General features: G+C 36.8%; 1 protein-coding gene across 3 annotated transcripts in view; it reads right to left on the bottom strand.

Annotated features, from left to right (window-relative positions):
* Window positions 1–24,490, bottom strand: part of SHTN1 (shootin 1) — a 98,871-nt gene that overhangs the window by 41,114 nt on the left and 33,267 nt on the right. For all 3 annotated transcript variants that reach the window (XM_073240337.1, XM_037011093.2, XM_037011091.2), the window contains 8 exons: window positions 21,993–22,161; window positions 20,141–20,238; window positions 17,575–17,656; window positions 14,170–14,264; window positions 11,050–11,196; window positions 8,754–8,907; window positions 6,704–6,803; window positions 1,502–1,584 (listed from right to left, as the gene is read on the bottom strand). In XM_073240337.1, the coding sequence (XP_073096438.1) occupies window positions 1,502–1,584; window positions 6,704–6,803; window positions 8,754–8,907; window positions 11,050–11,196; window positions 14,170–14,264; window positions 17,575–17,656; window positions 20,141–20,238; window positions 21,993–22,161 (928 nt within the window). The remainder of the gene's footprint in view (window positions 1–1,501; window positions 1,585–6,703; window positions 6,804–8,753; window positions 8,908–11,049; window positions 11,197–14,169; window positions 14,265–17,574; window positions 17,657–20,140; window positions 20,239–21,992; window positions 22,162–24,490) is intronic.

Raw genomic sequence — 24,490 nt, 5'->3', positions numbered from 1 at the left:
AATGTTACAGACACATTCATTTTGGATTATTAATACTAATAAATAAGAGGAAGAGCCTGGAACATACGATTTTTGCCTGGGACCTACAAGGGAGGTATGGAATCAGAGCAGCACCTTGCCTGGGAAAGCTTTGCTGGAGGAAGGGCAGGAGGGCAATTATGGACTGAGCAAAGGTAGGTGCAAAGGCACTGGGGCTTAGAGGAAGTGGTCTGGCTGTAACGTGGAGCAGATGTATGAGAAATGAGGCTGATGTCAAAGCAGAGAACCATCAATGAGCATCCCGCAGGGTTTGGATTCTATTCTGAGGCAGTGAGAGGCATAGGAATGCTGTTAGCTGTAGGATGTAACTAGGTGGAGATCTGAGAATGCCACACTGCCAATGACAGGAAAATGGCTGGATCGGAACAATGAACCCAGACTGGGAAAGGAGCTTAGAAGTTTATACCAGTCTGCACTTGAACCAGGCACACCGTTCATGCTTGGTACCTAACAGGTGCTGAGCAAACAGTGCTGACTTTAATTTGGGTTCCACAGTTCTCAGGCTCAAACCTGGTGCCAGCATTTCCAGCTCTGCTCTCGCCTGTGGCTGCACACCAAACGCCCTGCCCTGACCTCGGCCACTGTCAGCATGCACCTGAACAATCTCCCGCATTCTTTTACAGTCGGCTCTGTTTTCTCACTGCAGCCAGTGTGATTTTTAAAAAAGACAAATCTCATCATGTGACACCCCTACTTAAAACTTCTACTGCCCTTAGGATAAACCTCACAATCTCGACCATCACCTCCAGAATCTGGCTCCTGCCTATCAGACCTCCTCTCTTGCACCCCATGTTCTAGTAATACCAACTTTCTTCCAGCTTCCTAACAGGTCTAGCTCCTTCCTCATTTCAGACCTTTGAATCTGTCACCCCCAACCCCCAGCACGTGAACTACTTTCATTCTAAATACCCTCAACCCACTTCCTAAATCCACTACTACTCAGCTTAAACATCACTTCCTGACTCTTGAAACTTGTACATTTCCTCCACAGTACCACTCAAAAACTGTATTTGAATAATGATATATCTAAGTGGATAATTACTTACTTCGTCCCCCATTCAAATGTACCACGTACGTCTCGTCTCTCCAGTACCCAGCACAAAAGTAGCACATGGCAGCGGCTTGATAAAGGCTCAGTTCACTTGCTTTCAACACTTTTCAAAAGAGCCTTTCCCCAAAGCCTTCATTTGTAATTGCTCCCTCTTTCCTTTACACCCCAAAGTACCTTGTTCCTTAATGAAAACACATTTCCCAGCAGACCTCACGCTACAGGGGGATGCGTACATACGTGTTTATCTGCTCTAGACAATAAGCTATGTGAAGGCAGTGACTATCCAGTTTGTTTACAGCTGCTCATTCGCATCTCCCCACCAACGATCCATTCATGGTTAACAGATGTGAGTACTGTTGAGAAATTATGCACCGAAACCACTTGAAGTGAACCAAGGGGGCCAAGAATTACTTGTTTCCAGTTGAGCTGCCTTTTCTTTCTTAGCACCACTGCCGCTGGGGTGGGATCGCTTCCGGATCATGGACATGAGGGATCTTTGGGAAAAAGAAAGAGATCAACAGGACATTACTGGCTGCCTTGCGATCCAAAAAGTAAGATGTATAATTCTGAATAATCAGCAAAAATCCATTTCTTCTCTAGGTGCATGAGTGTATAACTAGAAATTAAGTAGTCTGCTTTCCACTTTTAACAAATCAGCTTTTCATCACTTTAAGGGAAAGTGCCTCATCCCTTTCTGTGTGAAACCAAGCTAATTATTAGAAGAAGGGGACTACTATAAATACTAATGCGAATATAATACCAGGCAAAATAGATACAAAAAATTTCAATATCCACATCTAAAATTCAGAAACAGCTATCTACATAATATGTTTGAGAGAGAAGGATGAAAGATTTAGGGGATGTTTTTGGTAAATATCTATTTGTGTGAAGTATGGGCATAAAAACATCTGGATCTGTGTGACACAGACCACATATCTAAGGGATAAAATCAATTTAGACCAGTGTCTCTCTGGTCCATGTTTTTAAAATCCATATAAACCAAATCATGATAAATTTGACCACATCAAAATTTTAAGATCTCCATATATTAAAAGCACCATGAAAAACAAAAAGAAACTGCAAATTAATGAGAAAAAGCAGACAACCCAATAGAAAAATGGACAAAACCCTGGAAACTCCATAAAAGAGGATGTCCATATTTCCTAAATACATACAGAAAGGTGTTTAGGTTCAAGAGGAATTAGGAAAACACAAATGAAACCATACTATTTCTATACACTCATCAAATAGGCAAGAAACTTTATGTCTGAGAGTGTTGGTAAGACTGTGGAATAACAGGAATTCTCAAACTGAAAAAAGTATATAAATGTGACGGTATCATTTCAGAAAACAACCTGGCGTTATCTAGTGCTGCTGAAGATACACATATCCTATAAGCCATGATTCCACCTTGATGTATCTCATAAATATACAAGTGCATGTGCACCAGGATACATGTACAAGAATGTTCTTGTAAAATTTCCATAATTTCCCCAAACTGGTAATAACTCAAATGTGTATCAGTACCACAATGGATAAATGCCCACATTTTGGGGCATTCATAAAATGGATTATGTATCAATAAATATGAATGAACTCCAGTTACATGAAATAACATGGATGAATCTTACAAAGTAATGTAGAGTGAAAAGAACAATTATATATAGTTATTTTTTAAAAGGCCATATATATATTCATAGTATTTCAGGGATATATATGTAGGCAAATATGTATTTTTTTTTCTTTAAAAAAAGGATAAACAGAAAGGGTTCTAGGTTACCAGCATTGTTTTATTTCTTGATTTGGTTGGTGATTATATAGATGCTCACTTTATATATTTAAACTATACATGTGCATTTGTGTACATTTCTACATACAGTTATCGTTTCCCCCCCAAAAAAAGTTTGCCAAAAAAAAATCAACCAAGAATTCTTGAATTACTTCAGCTACATTATAAATGTCCTCAGTGTTGTAAACTGAATTTGACAAGAGACAGTCCTGAGGAAGACAAGCTGGGACACTGGCAATAGAGAAGAAAGACTATATTGCCTCCAAAAGACCCAGCAACTAGATACACACGGTAACACTTAGAGGACAGAACTCGGTGTTTCTTAATCACTATAATCTTTAGACTTTATACTTCTCACTTCTAACCTCCACTTATACTATTAATCCCCTCTCTAAGTGCCTTTTCTTAAAATTCCCAAACACACTGAATAATCTCCCACAAGGCACAGTGAACAGGAAGCCCTACATCTTGCTCTGCGCAGTGAAGTTTCTACGACTTACCAACTGGGAAACAATCCCCGGGCTTTTGACTTCATCTACTTTGTTTTATTAGGGCTCATAGTGACCCAAAATGGAATTAAATTATTTTCACCAAAGTTAGAAATGCTAATTTACACAGAGCTTTAGAAGAAGAACATTTTATTCCAGAAGTTGGGAGGAATAAAATAATGCAAAATTTATTTGCTAGTTTTTTTTCCCATTCTGTCAACTACCAGCAGGAGTACTCAATGGCTAGTGGTTAACATTCCACAGGAGGGTGGGCCTGGGGAGGGTTCTCACTAATCACAGGCCTCTCCTTATCACCCTCATAACATTCTGCAGTGACTCCACCTCTGGTTCTGAGAGGAAATCCTGGGAGTGCATATATTATTGTACATGAAGATTATGAAGCAGGAAGTTATTTATACAGCTCAGAATATTTACATTTACAATAAATGATGTCATATTGTTCATCATCGTAAATCACTTAGGTAGGTGAGAGAAACTGCTAGCTTTAAATATTTTGAATTGAAGCATATGTTGGAGACTGATACAGTGCCCAGAGAAAAATCATCCCTAATATTAAAAAAGAACCATCTGTTAAGATGGGCCTTAGACCACAGAGAAAATAGATAGAGTGGGTCTCACAGGACAGATGAAAACACCGTGATAAGACATCTGGGACCAGTCGTCCAAACTTCTGGCTAAAACTGCCCTATTTCAACTGCATGAAAAAAACAGCCATTTCAACTGAATGGATAAAAGCTTCAGGGAAGTGTTCCCCCAAAGACGGAACAGTTCAGTGGAGAAGATTCACCTTGAAATTCTTCAAGAAGTGCTCTCCACGCCCACTGTGACAGCTCATTTATCAGTCAACTTGACTGAGTCACGGCGTACCAAGAGAGGTGGTCAGACATTGCTCTGGGTGTTTCTGTGAGGATTCTGGATGAGAGTAACATTTACGCGGGAAGCCTGAGTGAAGCAGATTGCCCTCCCTCACGTGCCCGGGTCTCACCCAACCAGGCGAAAGCTCGAATAGAACAAAAGAGTGACTGCTGCTCCTCTGACAACAGCAAGGAGAGACCTCCTCCTGCCTGACTGCCTTGAAATCAGGACACGTGCTTTTTCCTGCTTTTTGACTCAGACTGAAACACTGCCCCTTCCTGGGTCTCAAGCCTGCTGACCTTGGGACTAAGGCGACACAGTCAGCTCTCCGTGGTCTCCAGCCTGCTGACTCGCCCTGACGATCCTGGGACTTGTCAGCCTCTATAATCATGTGAATCAATTCCTTAGAATAAACCTATTTTGATATAAATGTTTATGATGTATACTGCACATGCAATACACACACACACCCTATTGGTTCTGACTCTCTGGAGAACACCCACCAATACACTCATAGACTCTGCCTCCCTCCCATGAGCCGCAAGACCTGTCTGCCTACTTCCACTCCCACTAATACAGAATTACTATGGTACGCCTTCTTCCTCTTTCCTCTCTCCCACCTGTCCTCTAGGTCAAGTGAACAAGAAGAGGAGGAAAAAGCAATAAAGATCACTTAAAGAAGCCACAGACCCTAGCCTTCTTTTTTCCCACTTTGGTTTCTATCCATGAGCTACATGGGTAAAACAGATGGCTCTGGAACAAAGTTGAAAAGCCCTGATTAGTGGATCCAAAGTCCAGTGAAAGTCAATATATAAGCATATCTATTTATTTGGCAAGAAAGTACTTCCTACCCAAAAAAAATCTCTTTCTACTGAGAAATTATGTCTTATACTATTTAAATGCATTTTAAAAATCATTCATGTTCTTCAATGAAAATTTTCTAAGTTTTCTTTAACAGGCCTTATAAAAGAGTTCATGCTTTAGACTCACAGTCTGAATCCCACATTCATTTCTCTGTATAATTGTTAAGTGCTCTTTGGGATAATATTCTATTTAAGTTATCTTTTACTTTTAATTCTAAGGGCTCTCAAGATTTCTGAGACTAAAAATTAAAGGCCAACAGCAATTATAATTGCTTTTTAATAGTTCTCCCTGCTCATAGACAAAAGTGACCTTTCTTATCAGCTCAAAATTCTAGACCTTAGAGAAAGATCAAAGTGATGAATTCCTATTTTAAATGTCAAATTCAGAATATCTCCTACAGATTTAGCTACCCAGGAGAGAAGAATTTAAAATACCTGAAATTCTTTCAATTGATTCTTGGATCGATCACGTGTAAAAATTATTTTGCCTTAACTACTTCAATGACTTAAAGTAGATTATGTCATACCTTACTCAGAAAGGAAAACTAATGAGAATCTTTTTAAAAGGCAAAGTCCTATTTTCAAAGTCATGTGGGAGGAACATACTACACATTCTATTCAGATGGATCAGCAAAGGCGCCAAGTATGAATAAATGACCTCTCTGTGTGAAAGGATTAAACAAGTCACACGAGTTAATGAAAGGTAAAGATCTAGCAAAATTTTACATTCCATTTGTAAAGAAATTATACAGAAACAGCTAACATCATGACATGAGGTAAGTTGTCTCCACAGCAAGCAGGATGTCTTATGTAATTGTGGATGGTGGAACAAAGTACCACAAAGTTGGCAAAATTTGACTCTAGATCTCCTGGGTGCATTGTGCTTAATTCATGCACTCAACACCATCAAGTCACCTTAGGCTTCAGAAAAGGTAGATTCTTGGCTGCATATATGACTTCCTGTGTCAAGAATTTAAGCATAATTTATTCTTCTTATGGAAGGATCCTCTCTAAGCGTTACTAGGTTTAAATATGAGGTTAAGGATAAAAAAAACAATTATCACTTTCAGTATAATTGCTAGTTTATAACAATTTGTACTGTTTAGTTTTGTTTGCCACTTTTTTTTTTAAGATAATTGAACAAACAAGAGCTTTTCCGATTCAAATTAGTGAGAGAAAAAGATGAAAACGTTCCAGAGAAGCCCAAAATTCTATGGCCTTCCAGTTAGAGGAAATCCTGCTGTCATGGACTACAATTTTAAAATGGAAGTTTCCAAAACTTCTTTATTTTTAAATGCCTGCCTCCTGGATTTGGACCATGCAAATGGCATGTGAACCTCTATACCAGAAGAACACTATAAGCCACAAGAATGTCTCTGTCAGGTATTTTTTTAAGTCCTTTTCTATGTGTTACAAGAAGGGTATAATTCATTGGCCTTTAGAAAATTTTCTGAGAAACACAGACTAATATTTGGTACTTTTTAACCACCCCTCTACTGATGCAATCTAAGCCAGTATTTTAGATACCACCAACATAAACTTCGGGCCCTCTGACAAGGAATATTTGATGCAGCACAGTCTTCCTGCATGTGTTTACCTGATGGGGTTGGGAGGAGGTGGGGGAAGAGGTGGTGGAGGAGGAGGTGGTGGAGGTACTGAATTCTCAGACTGGTTCACCCGTTTCTGGAGCTCATCAACTGCAAGAGAGGAAGTGTTCAGAAAAGAGCTGAAAAAGCAATGTAATGGCTGTTACACATGTAAAGGAAAGAACAAAACCTCTTTCAAAATCACACTCATTTTACTAAGGCAAGGTCAGAAAGTTCAATAAGAAACTGCAGAACTTTTTTAACTCAGTATTATGCAGTCTACTATATACACTGGCAATAATGTAAAAGAGGCCATACACACATACAAGAAAAGGTACCATCCTTTTTGCTGTATAAACAACTATAGAAAAGGGGAAAAAAAAACCCTCAAGACAAAGGCTGGATGGGTGGGTAGTAAGGATTGAGTAGGATGAAGAAATATTTGTTAACAGTGGAATATACTAAACACTAAGAAATTGTTAATACTTGACTTTTAAAGCATACAGACTAAGAACTAATTTTAAAGATGGCGTTTAGTAATGAATTTTAATAGCATACTTTCCTCCTACACTTAATTCCCTTCAAAAAGTTTCCTAGAGTTGATTTTAACCAGACTCAGACTCTCAAATATCTGTAACTAAAGAAACTTTTTGCACTTTGGAAGAGCATTCTGGAAATACAATTTATTCATTCAATTCATATAAGTCATTAGTGAAGCAGGTATTTACGAAGCACCAACAACGTGCAAGAGCCTATGCTTGGTGCTGCCCAAGACACTGTCTGACTTTAGGAGCTCGAGCTAAACTTCCATCACAGAAGGGAATAATTACCTCTGACCTGGGCTCTGATGGGCTGGGCTGTAGGAACTGAATACTGTTTGCACTCAGGAATGGCTCTCCCTCTCTACAGGCGTTCCTTTTCTATGACTAACTGTCTCCACAAATATCTGTCCATTTGTTTTTATTCTGAACACGTAACTGAGCTGGATGGACTATGCTCTCTGACACTAAGAGTCTTCTAGACATTTCCCATCCATGTGTCTATCTTTCCAAAGGGAGTTTGAGTTTCTCAAGGACAAAAGGCATGGTTTCTTTTCTTCTAGACTTCTGACAGTACCCTAGAGTACAGCTGGGTACACACACAGCAGATACTAAATAAAATGTGTTTGAAATTTGTACCTCAAGTATTTCTAGTGTCTGTCCTTCCATTTATAATAAAGATGGCTTTGGCTACAGGCTGCCCTGATAGTCACCAAAAAGAAGGGAATATTGCTTGATTTTGGATTTTTTTAAACTGTAATTTTCATTGTGGATTAGAAAGCATTGAATATTTCTTAAAGGAAAAAAGTCTACTTGATTCTTCTGTACAGATTTCAAAATTCTAGTATAAAATTAACCAAAAATATCTCATGTGAACATTGAAGCTGTTGAATAATTAAGGCCTCCTTAAATTACCTGCCTTCCAACAGAAACTTACTACTTATCCCTGGGTAGTAATCCAACTCACATTCCTCTTGAGGCTTCCAGAACTGAATGAATGAATTTTTTAAGTATCCCCTGGTGTTTTAAAAGTTCTTCCACTTAATACATATATTGTTGCCCATTTTATTGTTAGGTGTGATACTGAAAGTATTATTTCATGCATATAACTAGATGCTAAAGATGAAGGTAGTATGAACCTAAAAAGTTTAATTCTTTTAAAAAATGTGCCCTAAAATGAACAAAATTAAGTACTCAATGGAAAACTCATTTCTCTGAAGTTCTGAGAAATGCTGAATTTTTGGTCTTCCCATATTCATGGTATCTTTTCCCTAATTCTACAAGTGATGCTCACAAAGGCTCTAAGTCCAAAAACAACATCTAAATATTTGTGAATCATTTGATGACAGCAGCCATTCTACTGAACTGCAATAGTTAGAAACGAAAGAACTTTTAAACAAATCTTGATATTTTTCAATTGCATCCATACGTGTTGTAGACTAACCATATACCGGGCTTCGTACTTTGCACAAGAGATTCACAGATTAATAATAAGATATGGTAGCCTACGCAATGATTTTACCGGAATGCTTTAAATTTCTCGCTTTCTCCTCAGAATTCTGGTATTTCAATTCCAATTCTTTTTTATCTTCTTCTAGAAGCTCCAGCTGCTGTTTTAGGTTGTGTATCTCTTTGTGGAGTGTTTCATTTTCTAGTTGCTCTTTTAGTTCTTTGACCTGTAAGTTATAATTAGATCTGTATGGGTGATATATTTTTTCCTTCGTCAAGGGAAAAAAATTAATGTTGCTCTTTCACTTTGAACTTCACAGCAAAGAGATTCCAATCTACCTAAAACCCCACACAAATTCTAGGATGTAGATATACTTAAAATTATTATCAGCTATTTGATTCAATATAAATTTACTGGATACTTATGTACCAGATAATTTAGTTTTTGAACGTGAGTCAAAAAAGTAAAATTATACGTAAAATTTTCATTTAAGACAGATTAATACTTTCATTACCATTTCCAAGAGAAAAAAAATCACGTAATATTAAAAATATTCCTTGAGGGTACAATTTGGTAGCAAGTATTGAAAAGCTTAAAAAAAAAAAAGCCCCTTTCTTTGATTCAGTAACACTGCTTTTAGAATTTGTGTTAAAGAAACAGTAAGAAAAGTATCCAAATATATTCACTAAAGTGAATATTTTCCTTGTTCTCTGTAAAAAGGAAAAATTGGAAATGACCTAAATGTCCACCATTGTTGATTTTATAAATTACGGTGTATTAAGTGAAATACTATGTAACCATTGAAAATCACCTAAGTCATTATATACTGGCATTATATATGTTATCAATTGGAAAAAAATCAGGTTATAGAACAGTGTGCCTGATATGATTCCACTTAAACTATATTCATAAAACTATACTTAAAGTTTGGATATGCACCAAAATATGGGATTTGGGGGGAATCCTAATTTTCTTCTTTAACATATCCAACATTTTTAAAATGTGTTTTGTAGAAGGAGCATATGTTATTTTAAAATTGTAAAAACAATACAGCTTGTTTAAGAGATTAGCTGAATCTACAAGGGAACTTTCAGACAGGCACGAAATATTTTAAATCACATATATGAAAGATCATACAGAAGAACTGTACAATATTGCATAGTATCTTGCTAACAATTTTAGAAGTACTGACGGCTATAGTTTCATTCATAATTTTCATCTAATTTTCAGTACCTCTTCCCCAGGCAGGAACACAGACAACAATTTAGTCCCATACTTCAGATCAGTGCAATAGATTCTAGGTATGTTTTATTTACTAATGAGTTAACTGCAAGCAGTAGAACTTCTCAGAACTGAAAAATTCTAGCATAAGCTAAATAAAAATAAATATTCTTTTTCTTTATTTGAAATGGTGATTCCTGCATAAAGGAACAAAAAAAAAAAAAAAAGGAAATTCTTCCCCTCCCGTCCTACTCCCCAGGGACAACCACTGTTAACCACCTATTCATGTAGTGGTTCTCTACGCATGTGCCAACATTTCTTATTAAGGAAAAAAGAGTTAATTCTATCTCACAATCAACTTTGCAAAAACTTCAGAAACTTCCAAGGATTAAATGTCAATGTTGCTGCTTAAAGAGACTTTTAGCAGATGATAACAACAGCGGCTCAACCTCTTTCCTTCACAAACTAGGTGCATTGTAAGTAGTATAAATATTGATGTAATTTTTCTTAAGTGGTTTCTTTACCTTCCAAGCCTTTGTTCCACTTCTTCACCTCTCCTCCTCCCCGCCTTCTCCTTCATACCTACCACGATGACTATCCTTTCTGCCCAGCACACAGAGGTAGGCTGTGTCAGCTGGAATAGCGCCACTCCAACAGATTGAAATAACCACTTAGGAAGTCTTTAAACATACACCTTTGTGCAAGTTTACGAAATCAGAAATTTTCCCTAAGCAAACAATTACCACCAACACGGACTTTTCCTCCCTCTTTGCATAAAACCTATGCCCTCCAACAAACAATTTGAGACTAATGCACTCTCCTAGGGCAATGCGGTCTCCAAAAAACATAGTCAACTCACAGGTCCCAAACTGTGCCTTCTGTGCATTATCTTTTGGAGTTGTCTCTCTCTCACTTTTTCTGACCTTTTGGACAGTTTAAAGATCATTAGAAAGTCTACAAGAGCGCTGTATAAATTTTAGTTGGACAATAAATTAAGTTCACTTGGTAGCTAGTTTTTCTAAAAAGTGGAAATACTATAAAGATTCAGTTACTTAGTAAGGCCAAATATGGAACTCTAAGAGACTAAACCAACCCCTCTTGCTTTAAGTATTTGTGTGTATTAAGACTCCAGAAGAAAATCTGTTACCTTTTGTTGATGCTGAATTTTCTCCTCTTCAAGGAGCTGGATGAGTTTTGCATTTTCATCTAAAGCTTTCAGAAGCTGCTGGTCAGGAGCAGAGCTCTGAAGCAGAAGATGGCTTTGTCTTTTTAGCTTGTTTTGTTCAATGAACATCTGAAAAAGTTAATTATAAAAATGTATAATAGCCATCAATTCTGCCTATCTCAACAGAAACTTGAGCAAAAGAAAAGTATGTGGAGTTATTATTAAACAGTTAAAGGCAATTTCTGAACTGTAGAGTATAACAGTTTTAGAAGTAATGACTGCTAGGATTCATTCACAGCTCATACCATCTTCAGTATCTCTACTCTTGCTCCAACAAGGTGTATGTACAATAATTTAATCCTCTACCTCAGTTATTAATATTTTATTATGGCTTTAAAATACATTAATACTAATAGTAGTAGCTAACATTTATCATGAAATTATGCCAGGTACTCTACTAAATATTTTGTACACATGAATTTAATCCTTACTTCAATCCTGTGAGTTAAATGCTTCTGCTATGAATAGCTAAAATTTACTCAACACTATGTGAAAGATATGGTGGTAATCATTTTATATATATTTCATTGTGTGATCCTTCGAACACTATCAAGTGCTACTATTATTACTCCATTCTTACTAACAGGGTAACTAAGGCTCAGAGAAGTTAAGTAACTTTCCCAAGGACATATGTAAGTGGCAAAACCAGGATTTAAACACAGATCTGTCTGATTTAATAGCCTAAGCTCTTAATCGCCTTGCTAATCTCCTTCCTCTGCTATTTACTATTTACTATTGTTTTAAACCAATTAGTTTTTCCCCCGATGATTTAAGTCATTAATCTTAACAGAAACATAAAGAGAAGGGAAAAGGTGTACTAATATTTACAGAGCACTTCAGTAAGCAATTTACATATATTATTCACTTGATGTTCACAACTTTATATGCTTGAAAACAGCATTATCTTCTCTTCACCTTTATTTCTTTTCCTTAATATTTTATACAAACTAGCCAACAGGTGATTCAAGCATGAGATGTTTTACAAACTCTGAAGTTAGCTCCTTTCTATGGCAAAGCTTCATATTTTCATTCCTAACAGCACTTTAAAGTGAAATTTGCATTCGTCTTCCATCTGACTCCTCTTTTCTGTGTGACAATGAGAACACACAGGGTAAATGAATGTGTGATGATAAAGCTTAACTTACTTTATACAAAGTAAATTAACTTTAAAAATTGATTTCTAAGGCTCTAGACTGTGAGCTTTAAAAGGACAAGGATCACATTTGCTTTCTTCGCCATATTCCCACTATTAGCATAGTGTCTGGTGCAATAAGATGTTTGCTGAGTGCACTAAGGAACAAAGTGACATTTCTCTTGTTTAACCAAGTCATGTGCCTGTTAGCAGTAATTATGAGTTGAAAACCTGAAAGTTTGTAAACCATGAAAAAGGGAAAATATACCACTTCTCATCTGTCTTCATTTTTAAACAATCATTTTCCTTTCCCTATTGTGTAGATCCAATCTAGATGCTGTGACATCACTGAGCATCAGGGCAGGCATTTACACTGCCAGGGACAAAAGCTCAACTGCTCTTGTTTTTCCTCCTCAAACTTCTGTCCCATCACTCTGGGTTAGCATGTCAGCATCATTGTTTCCACCAATCACTACCACGTGAATGGCAGAGTGAATCATTCATTTTCATATGTCTGGTGGAATCTTGCTTCCTCCGTCTATCTTCTCCGCTACATGTGCATGGCCTTCAAGTCTTTTCTTTGAGCGGCTTTGTATTCTTAACATTCTACAAACTGAAAATGTCTCTCAAAAAAGACGCTGGCATTCGGGTCAAAATCAGCCAACCTTTGCAGTTTTGCAATGGAGGCGTCTTCATATTCCCTCTGCTCTCCCTCCCCCTCAACTGTTTATTTAGTTCCATTATCTATATTGCTGCAGTTTTTTCCAGAGGGTGCTGACATACTTCAATTCTTCTTTTTTTCTTCCAAGTAAGAAGAGAATGATATTTACTCGCCTTTCATTAAACTCTCTGAATAACATGAATCATAGTATTTCAAACCAGATATTCTTAAACTAAACCTTTTATATAGTTCATTGCTAGCTCAGCTACATTCAAGCACAGAAAGACTCGTGCACAAAACCTTAAACTAGTTTTCAAATGTCATTCCCATAACCCCATTGCCTTGTCTTCCTTCTACACCTTGGATACGTCCACCTAAGAATGTTCTGAATCTCCTTACAGTACTCACAGAGATTCAACTTACAGTATATACAGAGATTCAAAATATTTATTCATGATGGAACTCTCACAAGTTCAGCTCCACATCATGAGATGTTACAGTTCAGCCAAATTATCATTTCCCTGGAAACCAGCCCCAGAGCCATGGAATACCTGGTGTCTACATGTCAACAAAGGTAAGTTGGAACACGAGAAGTCCAACACTGAGCTCTAACACGAGAGGAAAACCATTTCCCTGCTGAAAGGCTGAGGTAATAGATGTGCGACCTGGCAATGTTCCACAGCAAGTGGAAGAACTGACTCACATAATGAGAACACTGTATAGTAGCTGGAGAGAAATACTAGTACCATGATACTGTTATTTGAGATGGTATATGAGAAGCACCTTGATTCTTAAAGCTCTGAAACACAAAATCCTGTACTCAAGCTGGGCTTTCCATCACAAGTTACGGATATCCTTAAGTGTAATATCTTTCCCCTATATAGCCTTTTACAGTTTGCAAATACTTTTGAAAAATTATGCCATTTGATTTTAAAATCCACTTGGTTAGGTTGGTATCATCACCCATTTTACAGATCATAAAAGCAGAGTCCCAAGAGGCTAAGGAACTGCTCTGATGTCATACAACTAGTAACTGGCTTGACTGACATGACCAACACTTGAACCAGATCATCTAACACCAAGTTCAGTCGACCTGATGCTATCCCACAGCTGCCTCCCTAAATCAGCTGACCCTTAAGTCAAAGTGATTTGTTGTTGCTTAACCTCAGAAAATATTATCCTGTGTCGTCCACAGAGTTCTTTAAAAAAAATAATAAAAATAAAAACTAGGTCCCTGCAAGACACTCACCTCTTGTGCAAATGACTCTGCTTTCTTTCGAAGGTCCTTCTCCAAGTTCAAATTCACCTGCATTTCCTCATACTCTTCTACTGCCAGCTTGGACACTTAAGGAGACAAAGAAAAGAAAACAGACCATATGCCATAGATTATCAGGAACATGAATGAAAAAATGGGTTGAAAAGATTCTTTATACAGGCACTCAAGGAGCCCCATCCATTGCTGGTTTGCATATAAACTGATAAAACCTTTTTGGAAGGCAACCTGACAATGTGAATCAAAAAATCTACAATCATTCATACCCTTTGACTCAACAATTCCACTTTAAGGAATATATTTATTCTCTTAAGAGAACAAACCATGCACATATACAGAGATTTAGCTGCAAGAGTGCTCTGGGCATCACTGTTGAAAATACTGAAATAATCTAGATTGTCTAACACTGAAGGATAGGTAAAGTATGATATGTACAAGAAATACTATTCTGTCATCAAATTATATTATAGAAGCATATTTATTGAATAAAAAGACATTTGATAAATTTTTAAGTGAGTCCATTTTTGTTTTTTAAAAGCCACAAATAAAACACATCCAGGAGGCATGGAACAGAAGAGAAAACACGCGAAAAGCCAGGAAATATATGGGAAGATACTCATCTTCAAGAGTAATCAGGGAAACAGAAAGTAAATCACACACCTTTTCAGGCTCACCAAAATAACTGGCAAAAATTTTAAAGTATAGCTGCATCAAGTTGGAAGAGGATATGGAACAATGGAAATGAATATATTGCTAACAGGAATGCAAATTTACAGATCTACTTAAGAAGTAATTTGGCATTAGGTAGTGAAATTGAAGAATTTTACATCTGACATGTATCTTACCGAAACTGTTTATGTATATGCACCAGAAGATGTAAGAATTTCCCTAATGGCATGACTCAGAACAGCAAAAAACAAAAAAAGAAAGAAAGAAAGAAATGGAAAAAACTCAAACATCCACCAACAGGATACTAGATAAGTGAATTCTAGTACAGAGATGATCAATGAAATATTATACAGCAGTGAAAATAAACATACCACAGCAATGACCTCCAACATGAATGACCTTACAAACACAAAAAGCTGCAAAAGGACATATGCAAAATAATGCTATATACATAAAATGTTCAAAAACATGCAAAATCAAACAATATGCTTTTCAGGCATATATAATGTATTTAGCAAAACTGTAAATTAAAAAAAATGATAAAAATCCAAGGGAGGGGATACAAGTAGAGATAGATGCTCAGGGGCTTGTAAGGTGCTGATGGATAAAGATAATTTCTTTTTCTAGTATTTTCTTTGTCTTCCATATGTTAGAAACATATTTAACAAACAATTTGGTGTATATAAAGGGTTTATTTTTTTTAGATAAGAAGAATATACACTAAAATAGTGCTTATGCTTATCTCTGGACTGTAAAGGTTGAGGGGTTTTTTTCCCCTTTTCCTGTATGAATGTATACTTTCCACCAAAAAAAGTATATTACCAGAGTAAAAAGAAAAAAATACATATGTAAGTTATTTTTAAGTGTTCTCCAGGCTTACAAAGAAACAGCCTTGGATTCTTTCAAGCCCAGAGTCACTGTAGGATAGAAATCTTCAAAGAGAAGATCCTATCAACTAAAAGCAACATGAATGCTTTGCTACTTTTTGACAGTTTGTGGTCTATGCTGTTATATAATGATACAGGCAGGACAGAGTGGGTGATGACGCCATTACAAATTAGACACGACATAAGCAGGTATCACAGTAGTCTCTCCATCGGCTTCTGGTGGGGTACTTTCATTCTTGAGCTGAGTCATATCAATAAAATCTTTAAAAAGGCTTTCTTAATGGCTGCTTTCACACAGTGTTTCACCAGGACACTTCAGCCCTAACTGAGTAAGGACAGGTTTGCTGTGTAATGACATAGAATTTCAAACTTCATACTCTAAATCTACTGCCTGCTCAGAGGAAAGACTAACAGTCTTACTCACGTAGAGCAATATAAATGGTGGTTTGTGATGTGAATTTTAAGTCCCTGAGAGCTAAATGATTTTCAAGCCTATTCAAAAAGAAATTTCATGTAGAAAACAAGACCATGACTATCTGAAGCCTGGGAAAGCTAACTGGCTCTCTTTCTATGTCCACAACACTATATATATATAAAAAAAATAGTGAATTTTCACATATCCCAGCCCTTTTACTTGGATTCTGCAAGAAATTAGATTGGTCCCCATTATATATTTATCTACATAATCTCTGTCTCTTCTTAGATAATGGGCTCTCTGAAGGCAAGATCCACATGATTACCACAGAACACTGCTTCCAGCCCAGGGCATCAAGCCTGAAAAACTCTTCGACACCTTAAATGTAGAAAGAGTTGAGGAAATGTTTTTAAACTAGTGCATCTTCCACACTTAACTACAAGGTCCTTTATTTATTCAGAAATCTCAATTCATCAGGGTTGCAAAGATGGAGACCTATTTCCAATAACAGGGAAGGCCCTGCCTTTGAGAGACTTCCGTTTAGTGTTGTAGCTTCTGAACTAGGAAAGAGACCAGATGAGGGGGGAAAGGAGAACAGAAAGCACAGTAAACCCCTCAGAATATGTTTGCAGAACTGCACTCCGCCATCACTTCTTGTGCTAAAAGAGGGAACATAAGAAGACACAGCCCCATGAGACTTGATGATAAATTTTACAACATGGATGTTAAGATCAGATCGTACGGTTTTCTCTAGAGGTAGCCTTTGGAGAAATTTCCTTCTCACCATGAGACCAGCTCTGCTTCTCCTGATCAATAGGTTCATTTTTATGTGATTCATAGAAATGATCATGAGTCTCTTATTGCACTGGCTCCTAGATACCTGGGAGCCAGATTTCAGGCACACAGGCAGGAAATGTGCAAGACCTGAGAGCAAGTACACACTGTGTATATCAATATATACTCTCGCTTTCCCTGTGTCCCATTTTCCGTATTGTCTTACTTTAAACTGTTGTTATCATGTTACATGCATTTATGTAGATATCCTAATATCTTCTGGATTGACTTTACTAAATAACCTACCAAATATACAAATACTGAGGGAACAGCCAATATGGCCACGGTCCCAGGATACATCTAGGACAGAACTTCAGTAGACAGCATTTAGCTTCAGAATGAGTGTGTCATTGAGTTGAGTTTCTCAAGTGAAAGCACTTTTAAATGTTCTAAGACTACGGTGGGTGATAAAAAAAAAAAAAAGTAATGAGAGAGACTCACTGCAAAAAGTTAGGAAAACAATACAGGAGGAGACTCTTGGCTATAGGAATCCTAGGCACAGGTTAAAACAACACAACATTTATGTAGACAAAATAAATGACCTGTGGATTGAGAAAAAAGATGGGAAACACATACCTCTATTGCATTTTTCTAAGACTTTCCTTTGTTCAAGAACTTCTGAATATAAAGCATCCTTTTCTTGTTTAACTTTATTTACCTAAAAATGTGAGATTTCAAGGGAAGAAAACACCCAAAACTGTAAAACATGACATATGACGGTGTGTGATACTCAAACTGCTGTTCAACATTCAACATGAAGTTACGATTTAAAGTATTAACTGGCTTCACTATGTCAGTCTTTTACTAAGCCCTTCTTAAAGCCTCAAAGGTAGCTATTAAGTTAGGATGTATATTTGGCAGGGAACTTACTGACATATTCCAAGTGGCACTGGCACTGGGCCCTAAATGTGGCAGTGTTCTAGCCATTCAATGTAAATGATTGATATTTTTAATGCAAAAATACAGGTACAGAGCACGTAGCAAATACATCAGTCACTTAGTTATCCAATACTTAATTCTGGTATTCATTTTTAACTGAGATGATATTTGGCTTAAGTAAAACATACATGATTTTTTTAGTTTTTTTAACTTAAGTATAGTTAATATACAATCTTATATTGGTTTCAAGTATACAACACAGTGGTTCAACAGTTACCCATATTATTAAATCCTCTGCAAATTGTGCAGACAAACATAGAAAGATGTTACAGAATCATTGGCTATATTCTCCATACTGTACTACCATCCCAGTGACCAACTTATATTACAACTGAAAATTTTTGTGCCCTCTTATCTCCATCCACCCACCCACCCCGACCCCTCCCCGATGATACCCACCAGTCACTTCTCAGTGTCTATAAGTCTACTGCTATTTTGTTTACTTTGTTTTGGATTCCACAAATATGTGAAATCATATGGTATTTGTCTTTCTCTACCTGGCTTATTTCACTTAGCATAATACCCTCTAGGTCCATCCATGTTTTTGGAAATGGCAATATTTCTTTCTTTTTTATCTAAAGTGTCCATCAGTAGATGAGTGGATAAAGAGCTGTTAAATATACACAATGGGATATTATTCAGCCATATGTGATTTTTTTAATAAAAATAATTTGAACTTTGATGACTTCTGACTTAAATAAAACACATATAAAAGCCATACCAAAAAACTTATATTTGTGAAATAATTTTTGGCATCAATAGGAGACTATCATAAGAGTTAAAAAAAGAACATAAAGTTACATGTATCAAGGTGGATAGATCTGAAATGCATTCTGTTGAACAAATAAGCAGCTATGTTTATATAGTTTAAAAAGACAAAATGTACCAAGAATTATAGCAAAAAATATAAGTATATATATTGGAATGACAAAATCCAAGTTAAGAATAATGGTTGTTTAGATAAATAGTTCAGGGAATGAAGAGAATACTATTAGGAAGAGACACACAGGTTTTTCAATACTATGTTAATATTTCACATATTAAGCTAGGTAGTAGGCATATGGATATTATTTTGTTTTTTAGACTTTTCAGATGTCTGAAATAGTCATAATAAAACTAACTTCTGAAATGACTTCTAATAACACCTCTAAGTGGGAGGGAGAGAATCACCAATAAATAATCACTAATTGAGGAATAGGGTACACCAAAATGTGTATGTCTGTCTATGGTTATATGCAAGAAACAAAGAGATGGCCTTAAAAGGGACTCTGAATCCATCTGTAACTGCAGATAGTCTGTGGACTGATTTCTTTTAACATGTTATATTTTCATTTTTGGTTTAAATTAATAACTGTTATGGTCTGTCCATCAGGAATACCACTTCTAAAATATCATCATCCCTCTTCCCATCACAATGTTTTGCCACAGTAAGAAAAAGTAGCCAGGGCTGGGGAGTTGGTGGTCACTGTTTCCAACCTTTGTGACATTATGGCCCCTAAGAAAAAGATAATACATATATGGGAACTGACATAACTGCAGGAGGCTGCTCACTGAAGAGGTCAATATGACATGCTTGTAAGCCATGTGAAGAATATCAAGGTGCTGTAGCACATGGGTTGGGAAGCTGGGCTACAGAATCTGAGAACCACTGGTAAAGTTAAATCAAGGTTGCAAAGGTAGATCCACGAAGCCTCATGCAAACAAAGGCAATTACGTGCTCCTGCTCTCAAAGACAATTCAAAAGGAAAAATAAAAAGATTCCCCAAGTACCCACTTGAACCAGTTCTTCCATCTGTCATGTACTCCTGTACTGGAGGCAAAAAAGGGTTATCAGCCTTCCCAGCTGAGCCAGACATCCACAGGAGGAGCAAAATACTTCTTCACCAGCAGCAAAAAGCGTATGACTTAAACTGCAGACGTCATTCTTACAAATTTACCTCACATAGTGAAATATGGGGGACTCTAGAGGTCACTTCAATGCTATTTTAGTGTTTTGCTTATTGAGCTAGGCAGTGGCTATATGAATGTTCATGATCTTATTTTCTATACCTTTTTGTATTTCTGAAATAGGGGGGAGAAGATTAAAATTGGCACACGGTTCTCATGTCAGAAATTAGCTGACAAAAGCAAGTTTTTAGCTTAGCCAGTCCCCAGACACCTTGAAAGCACTAAAGGGCTTGCCCTTCAGGCACAGGATACCTACTTCTTCAAGTGCTTTTACAAGTTTGCTCTTGAGATTTTCAAGTTCAATGGCTAACATCTTCTTTTCCTCCTGAACGGATACAATCTGATCTCGAAGTTCTGCATTTTTAAAGAAAAAAATAAGAGGGGAAAAAAACAACACAGATAAGTTTATTTTTAAAAGAAGAAATGAATCTTGTCAAAAGAATTGAAAATGCCAGTCCGTATGTAGCCTATGGTCAAGGTTGCTTAACAATTAAAAGGAAAATAAAGCAGCAAAGGACAATGGCAATCTCATTTCTGTGCCCCTCCTCACAGTCATGGTCATTAATAATTTTGTATCGGGCAATCTTACCATGTTAAATGTACCAGATCATGTTTTCTTTGCATGCTATCAAACCCATATTTTAGAAAACTATCTGGCATTTCAGAAGTAAAATTTTTTAAGCTTTCATCATTGCACTAATGTCTTTTTTATTTTAATGCCATGGCTCTTTCACAATACAATATAAATAAACATTTGGACAGTTAATAGTTTGGAGATTTTGATTTGAAGAAAAAAAAAACTTCCCTTGCTGCCAATTTATAGCCCTTAAATATTGTTTGAACCAACTCAAAATATAACCTATTTGAAAAAGGATTAATTCTAGTAATTTTCTCTCCAGAGTTGTAGGTATTTTGTTTCTTAATTTATTTCATGATTCTTATTATTGAGATTTAATGAAAATTGTGTTACTGGAATGAAAATACTAGCAACTTTAACTGCAAAAGCTTCTGGTATTAGACTGAAGTTATTTCTACCTCAAATGTTAAAAAAAAATACACAGATTATCAGAGAGTACTTCCATTTTTACTCCGGCCTATGGTTTATGCCACTTAGTTTTAACTGCTTTTAATTTCTTACCCTTCTCCAAGGACAAGAAACCTGCTGTGTGGCTATTTATAAAGTTAAACTTTGTACATAACCCGGCTTGAAGGAGTTCTCAGGGACTTATTTCAAAATCACTTTCTCCAATGGCTGACTAATCCGAAGGAAGAACAAGAAACTATCATTTGAGACGCCACAGGATGATTACGAGTAAAAGAAAATCCTTTAAACTTCCTCTCCCTCCCCACCAACATAACTACTATTTTGTCTTAAGTTAAGGGGATGGAGAGTCAGATGAGGATGACTTTCTTTATACTTCCAGTTGAAATTTTATTTACCAAACAAATAACAAGTACTGCTTTTGACATGTGCACTAGGTTAAAATGCCCTGATAGTTATGGAGCCAAAGACTGATTTTCCTACATCTTTAATATAAACAATGTCTGTATATAGTGGTGAATTAAATTAATGTGTATTTAGAAGATTTATCACGTGACTTGCCTACCAGCACTGTCTGCGGGCCATCAGCACTGTTGTATAATACTGAGAATTGCTTACAGTTCACTGCCTAAATCAAATGAGAAGTTCCTTGAGAGCAGCGACTCAACAATTTCAGGAGGAATCCTCCCCAAAGATTCCAACAGAGAACCATACAACAGGAGGTGTTGGCTAAATATATTTTTATTCATTCTTTCTTTCATTTAACAAAAATATCTTAACATATAGTTCATATATTCTTAAGAAGTTTACGAACTACTGGCTGTTCCTGTCAAGAGAATGCTTTCAAAAGCCTAATCCCAAACAAGAAAGTAACTCAGGAAGCACGAATGTTATGCCCTATCATGATTCTCAACCAGGCTACCCCCCAAGACATTTAAATCATAGTTTTTTCGAGGTAGGACCCAGGCATCAATATTTTTTAAAGTTCTTATGTGATTCCAACGTGCAACCTAGGTTGAGAAACATTAGAAAAAAATAAGATCAGTAATGAAGTCAAGAGTTCCACCTTTGATTTGCTTTTGACACTGGACTGAGGCACAGGTCTTGCTAACACCCTCCGGGTCTGCCGCCGAGTCTTCATCGTCAATGTTGATCTCTTCAGTTATGACATCTGGTCCGAGCTTGGCCATGTATAACATGCTGATTCTTTTCAATGTTTTATTTTCCTTGTTTAGCTGAGGCAAAATATAAAAACAGTTATTTTAACAGCAGTCAAATGAGTATCTTAAACAATAGACAAATTAAGTGGATTTTTGTCTTACATATTCATCAACACTCACAGCATGTAATAAAAACTAGTGGATTCATTAAATAAGGTTTTATTCAAGCTTTTTAACATTAAACGTATTACTTTAAGTAAGACCTGATGCTTGGATTACAGCCAGCAGCATGTGAAATGCTAGTTATAACTGATAAAATGTAAGAGGATTTAACATAAAACACCAGTATAGATTTTATTACTTTAAGTAAAACCTGATGCCTGGATTGTAGCCAGTAGCATGTGAAAATGCTACTTATAAGTGATAAGAAATATAAGATAAATTAAGATAAAATACCAGTATAGATTAACTCAAATTTCAATTTATTCACAGTCATTAACAGTCTTAATGAAGGCACTTAATTTCTAACAAATGTTTTCTCTGATGCTGTGCTGGGACACCTTTTAAATATTTGTTTGCCCAGCACCCCCTCTTTTCTGCGCACTGCCTCTCCATTGCCCCACAAGATTTCTTTGGGCAGAGTTTTTCCATGTTCCCCCAAAGCATACATTATCCCTTGGCCACAGCTAATTAGTCCAGGGATTAGACACATGACCCAACCTTGGTCAATAGGATCCCTTCTCTAGAAACCTGGAGGCTGGAACAGAGAGATGATTCTGTGCATCTAGATGGACAGAAGCTGCTGGTAGCCAGATTCCACTACTGAACTGAGGAGCAAAGGAAGGTGATCTGCAGCAAAGCCAAAGATGGATCTGATGTGTAAAGAGAGGCAGAGAAGAGGAATGGAGATAGGTTTTCCCACAGCGCTCCAGTCCATCCCTGAAATGCTCCCAGCTCTTGAGTTCCATATTATTCTCTAATATCCCTAACAACTTCCTTTTCTTGCTTAAGCTACTTCAAGATGTGTTTCTATCTGTACATGGAGCTCTAATAATACACAATAGGAGAAAGTTCAAGATATGTTTCTGTTATCTCAATTTAAAAAGTTTTAATTCATAGAAGATAAAAGGAATCCCAATTCATTAATGTATTTGTTATTCTCTAATGTAAAAATCACTTGGTTTTTAGTTTTAGTACTCAATTATCATTATCTTCTTTACTCATGAGTTTATGTGCATATGACAAAGCACATAGATTAACCTTGGTCCAATGTCCACAGAATTAAAATACGGTTTTGCCTTTGGTTTCTCTTCTCAAGACTAAGAAATAAAAGTCTTCTCTTATTGGAGTACATGAAAGTATTTAGAAGATTGATTTCTGTAGTATCAGATGTTAAGATACAGAAATGCAAATGTATTTCCCTTTCTAAGGGCCACTAACCATCAAGGAAAGCTCAGAATTTAATAATTGAAATAAATAAAAGTGGAAACAGAATTCATTGGAAAGCTAACTGCCCTTCTCTACTGTAAACCTTACACCAGAATACAATGTTTAGTCCGGTACTTGCCTGGCTCTGGACCTTCATTTGTGATCATAATTAGTACCCCTCAGGGATTTTCCGCAGGGAAAACCCAGTCTGTTTCAATCTGAGAGATCTGATTCTTACCCCAGTAACACAGAATCTAAATATATCCCAAGTAACCTGGTCTGGCGCACAGAGCTTTCTGACCTCTGGGGAATCAGGAAAAGTCTCTTACAAACGGCTATGAACCCCTCCATGAATTCTTCCTGGGAAGCCTGGTGAGCTCTGTTAGAGATTCAGACACAGCCCCTTCATTCCTGTCCCCAGCCCATAGCTCCAGCTTCTAGCTCTCCACATTACATTAGAGGGTCAGGAGCCGATACAAGGCCCATGATTTCCCAGCCACTCTTGCTTAAGATGGGAAATTCAAGTGAACACTGCTGTGCGCTCTCTGAACCACGAATGCTGAAGCATGGCCCTGGAGGCTCAAGGGTCCTTGTCAATGCTCAAATGATGCCATCTTTTCCGAATGTTAGCAGAAAATAACAATTTAAGAAAAAGTGAAAAAACTAGACTTAATTTGTTATTCTGCCTCCTCATATTTAAACAAATGGCTCCCAACTCTGCACATTAGAATCTCTAGAGAGCTTTTTTAAAAATTCCAATGTGCAGGCCCTTACCAGACCAAAATCTCTGGCAGTGGGGCCCAGCAGAGTACTTTTCCAGAGATCTCCGGGTGACTGTAATGTACATCCATGCTAACAATCACTGGTATACATTTCTGTAAAACCACACAGCAGAGTGAGGAACGCAGCTCTACACTCAAATTGACTCTGCCTCTAGAGTAACATCATCTTTCAGGGTCACAGTTTTCTCATGAGC

The sequence above is a fragment of the Manis javanica genome, chromosome 7, assembly GCF_040802235.1.
Source record: "Manis javanica isolate MJ-LG chromosome 7, MJ_LKY, whole genome shotgun sequence".
Taxonomy (NCBI): domain Eukaryota; kingdom Metazoa; phylum Chordata; class Mammalia; order Pholidota; family Manidae; genus Manis; species Manis javanica.
Note: the sequence above shows the minus strand (reverse complement) of the source record. Positions and strands in the feature narration are given on the sequence as shown.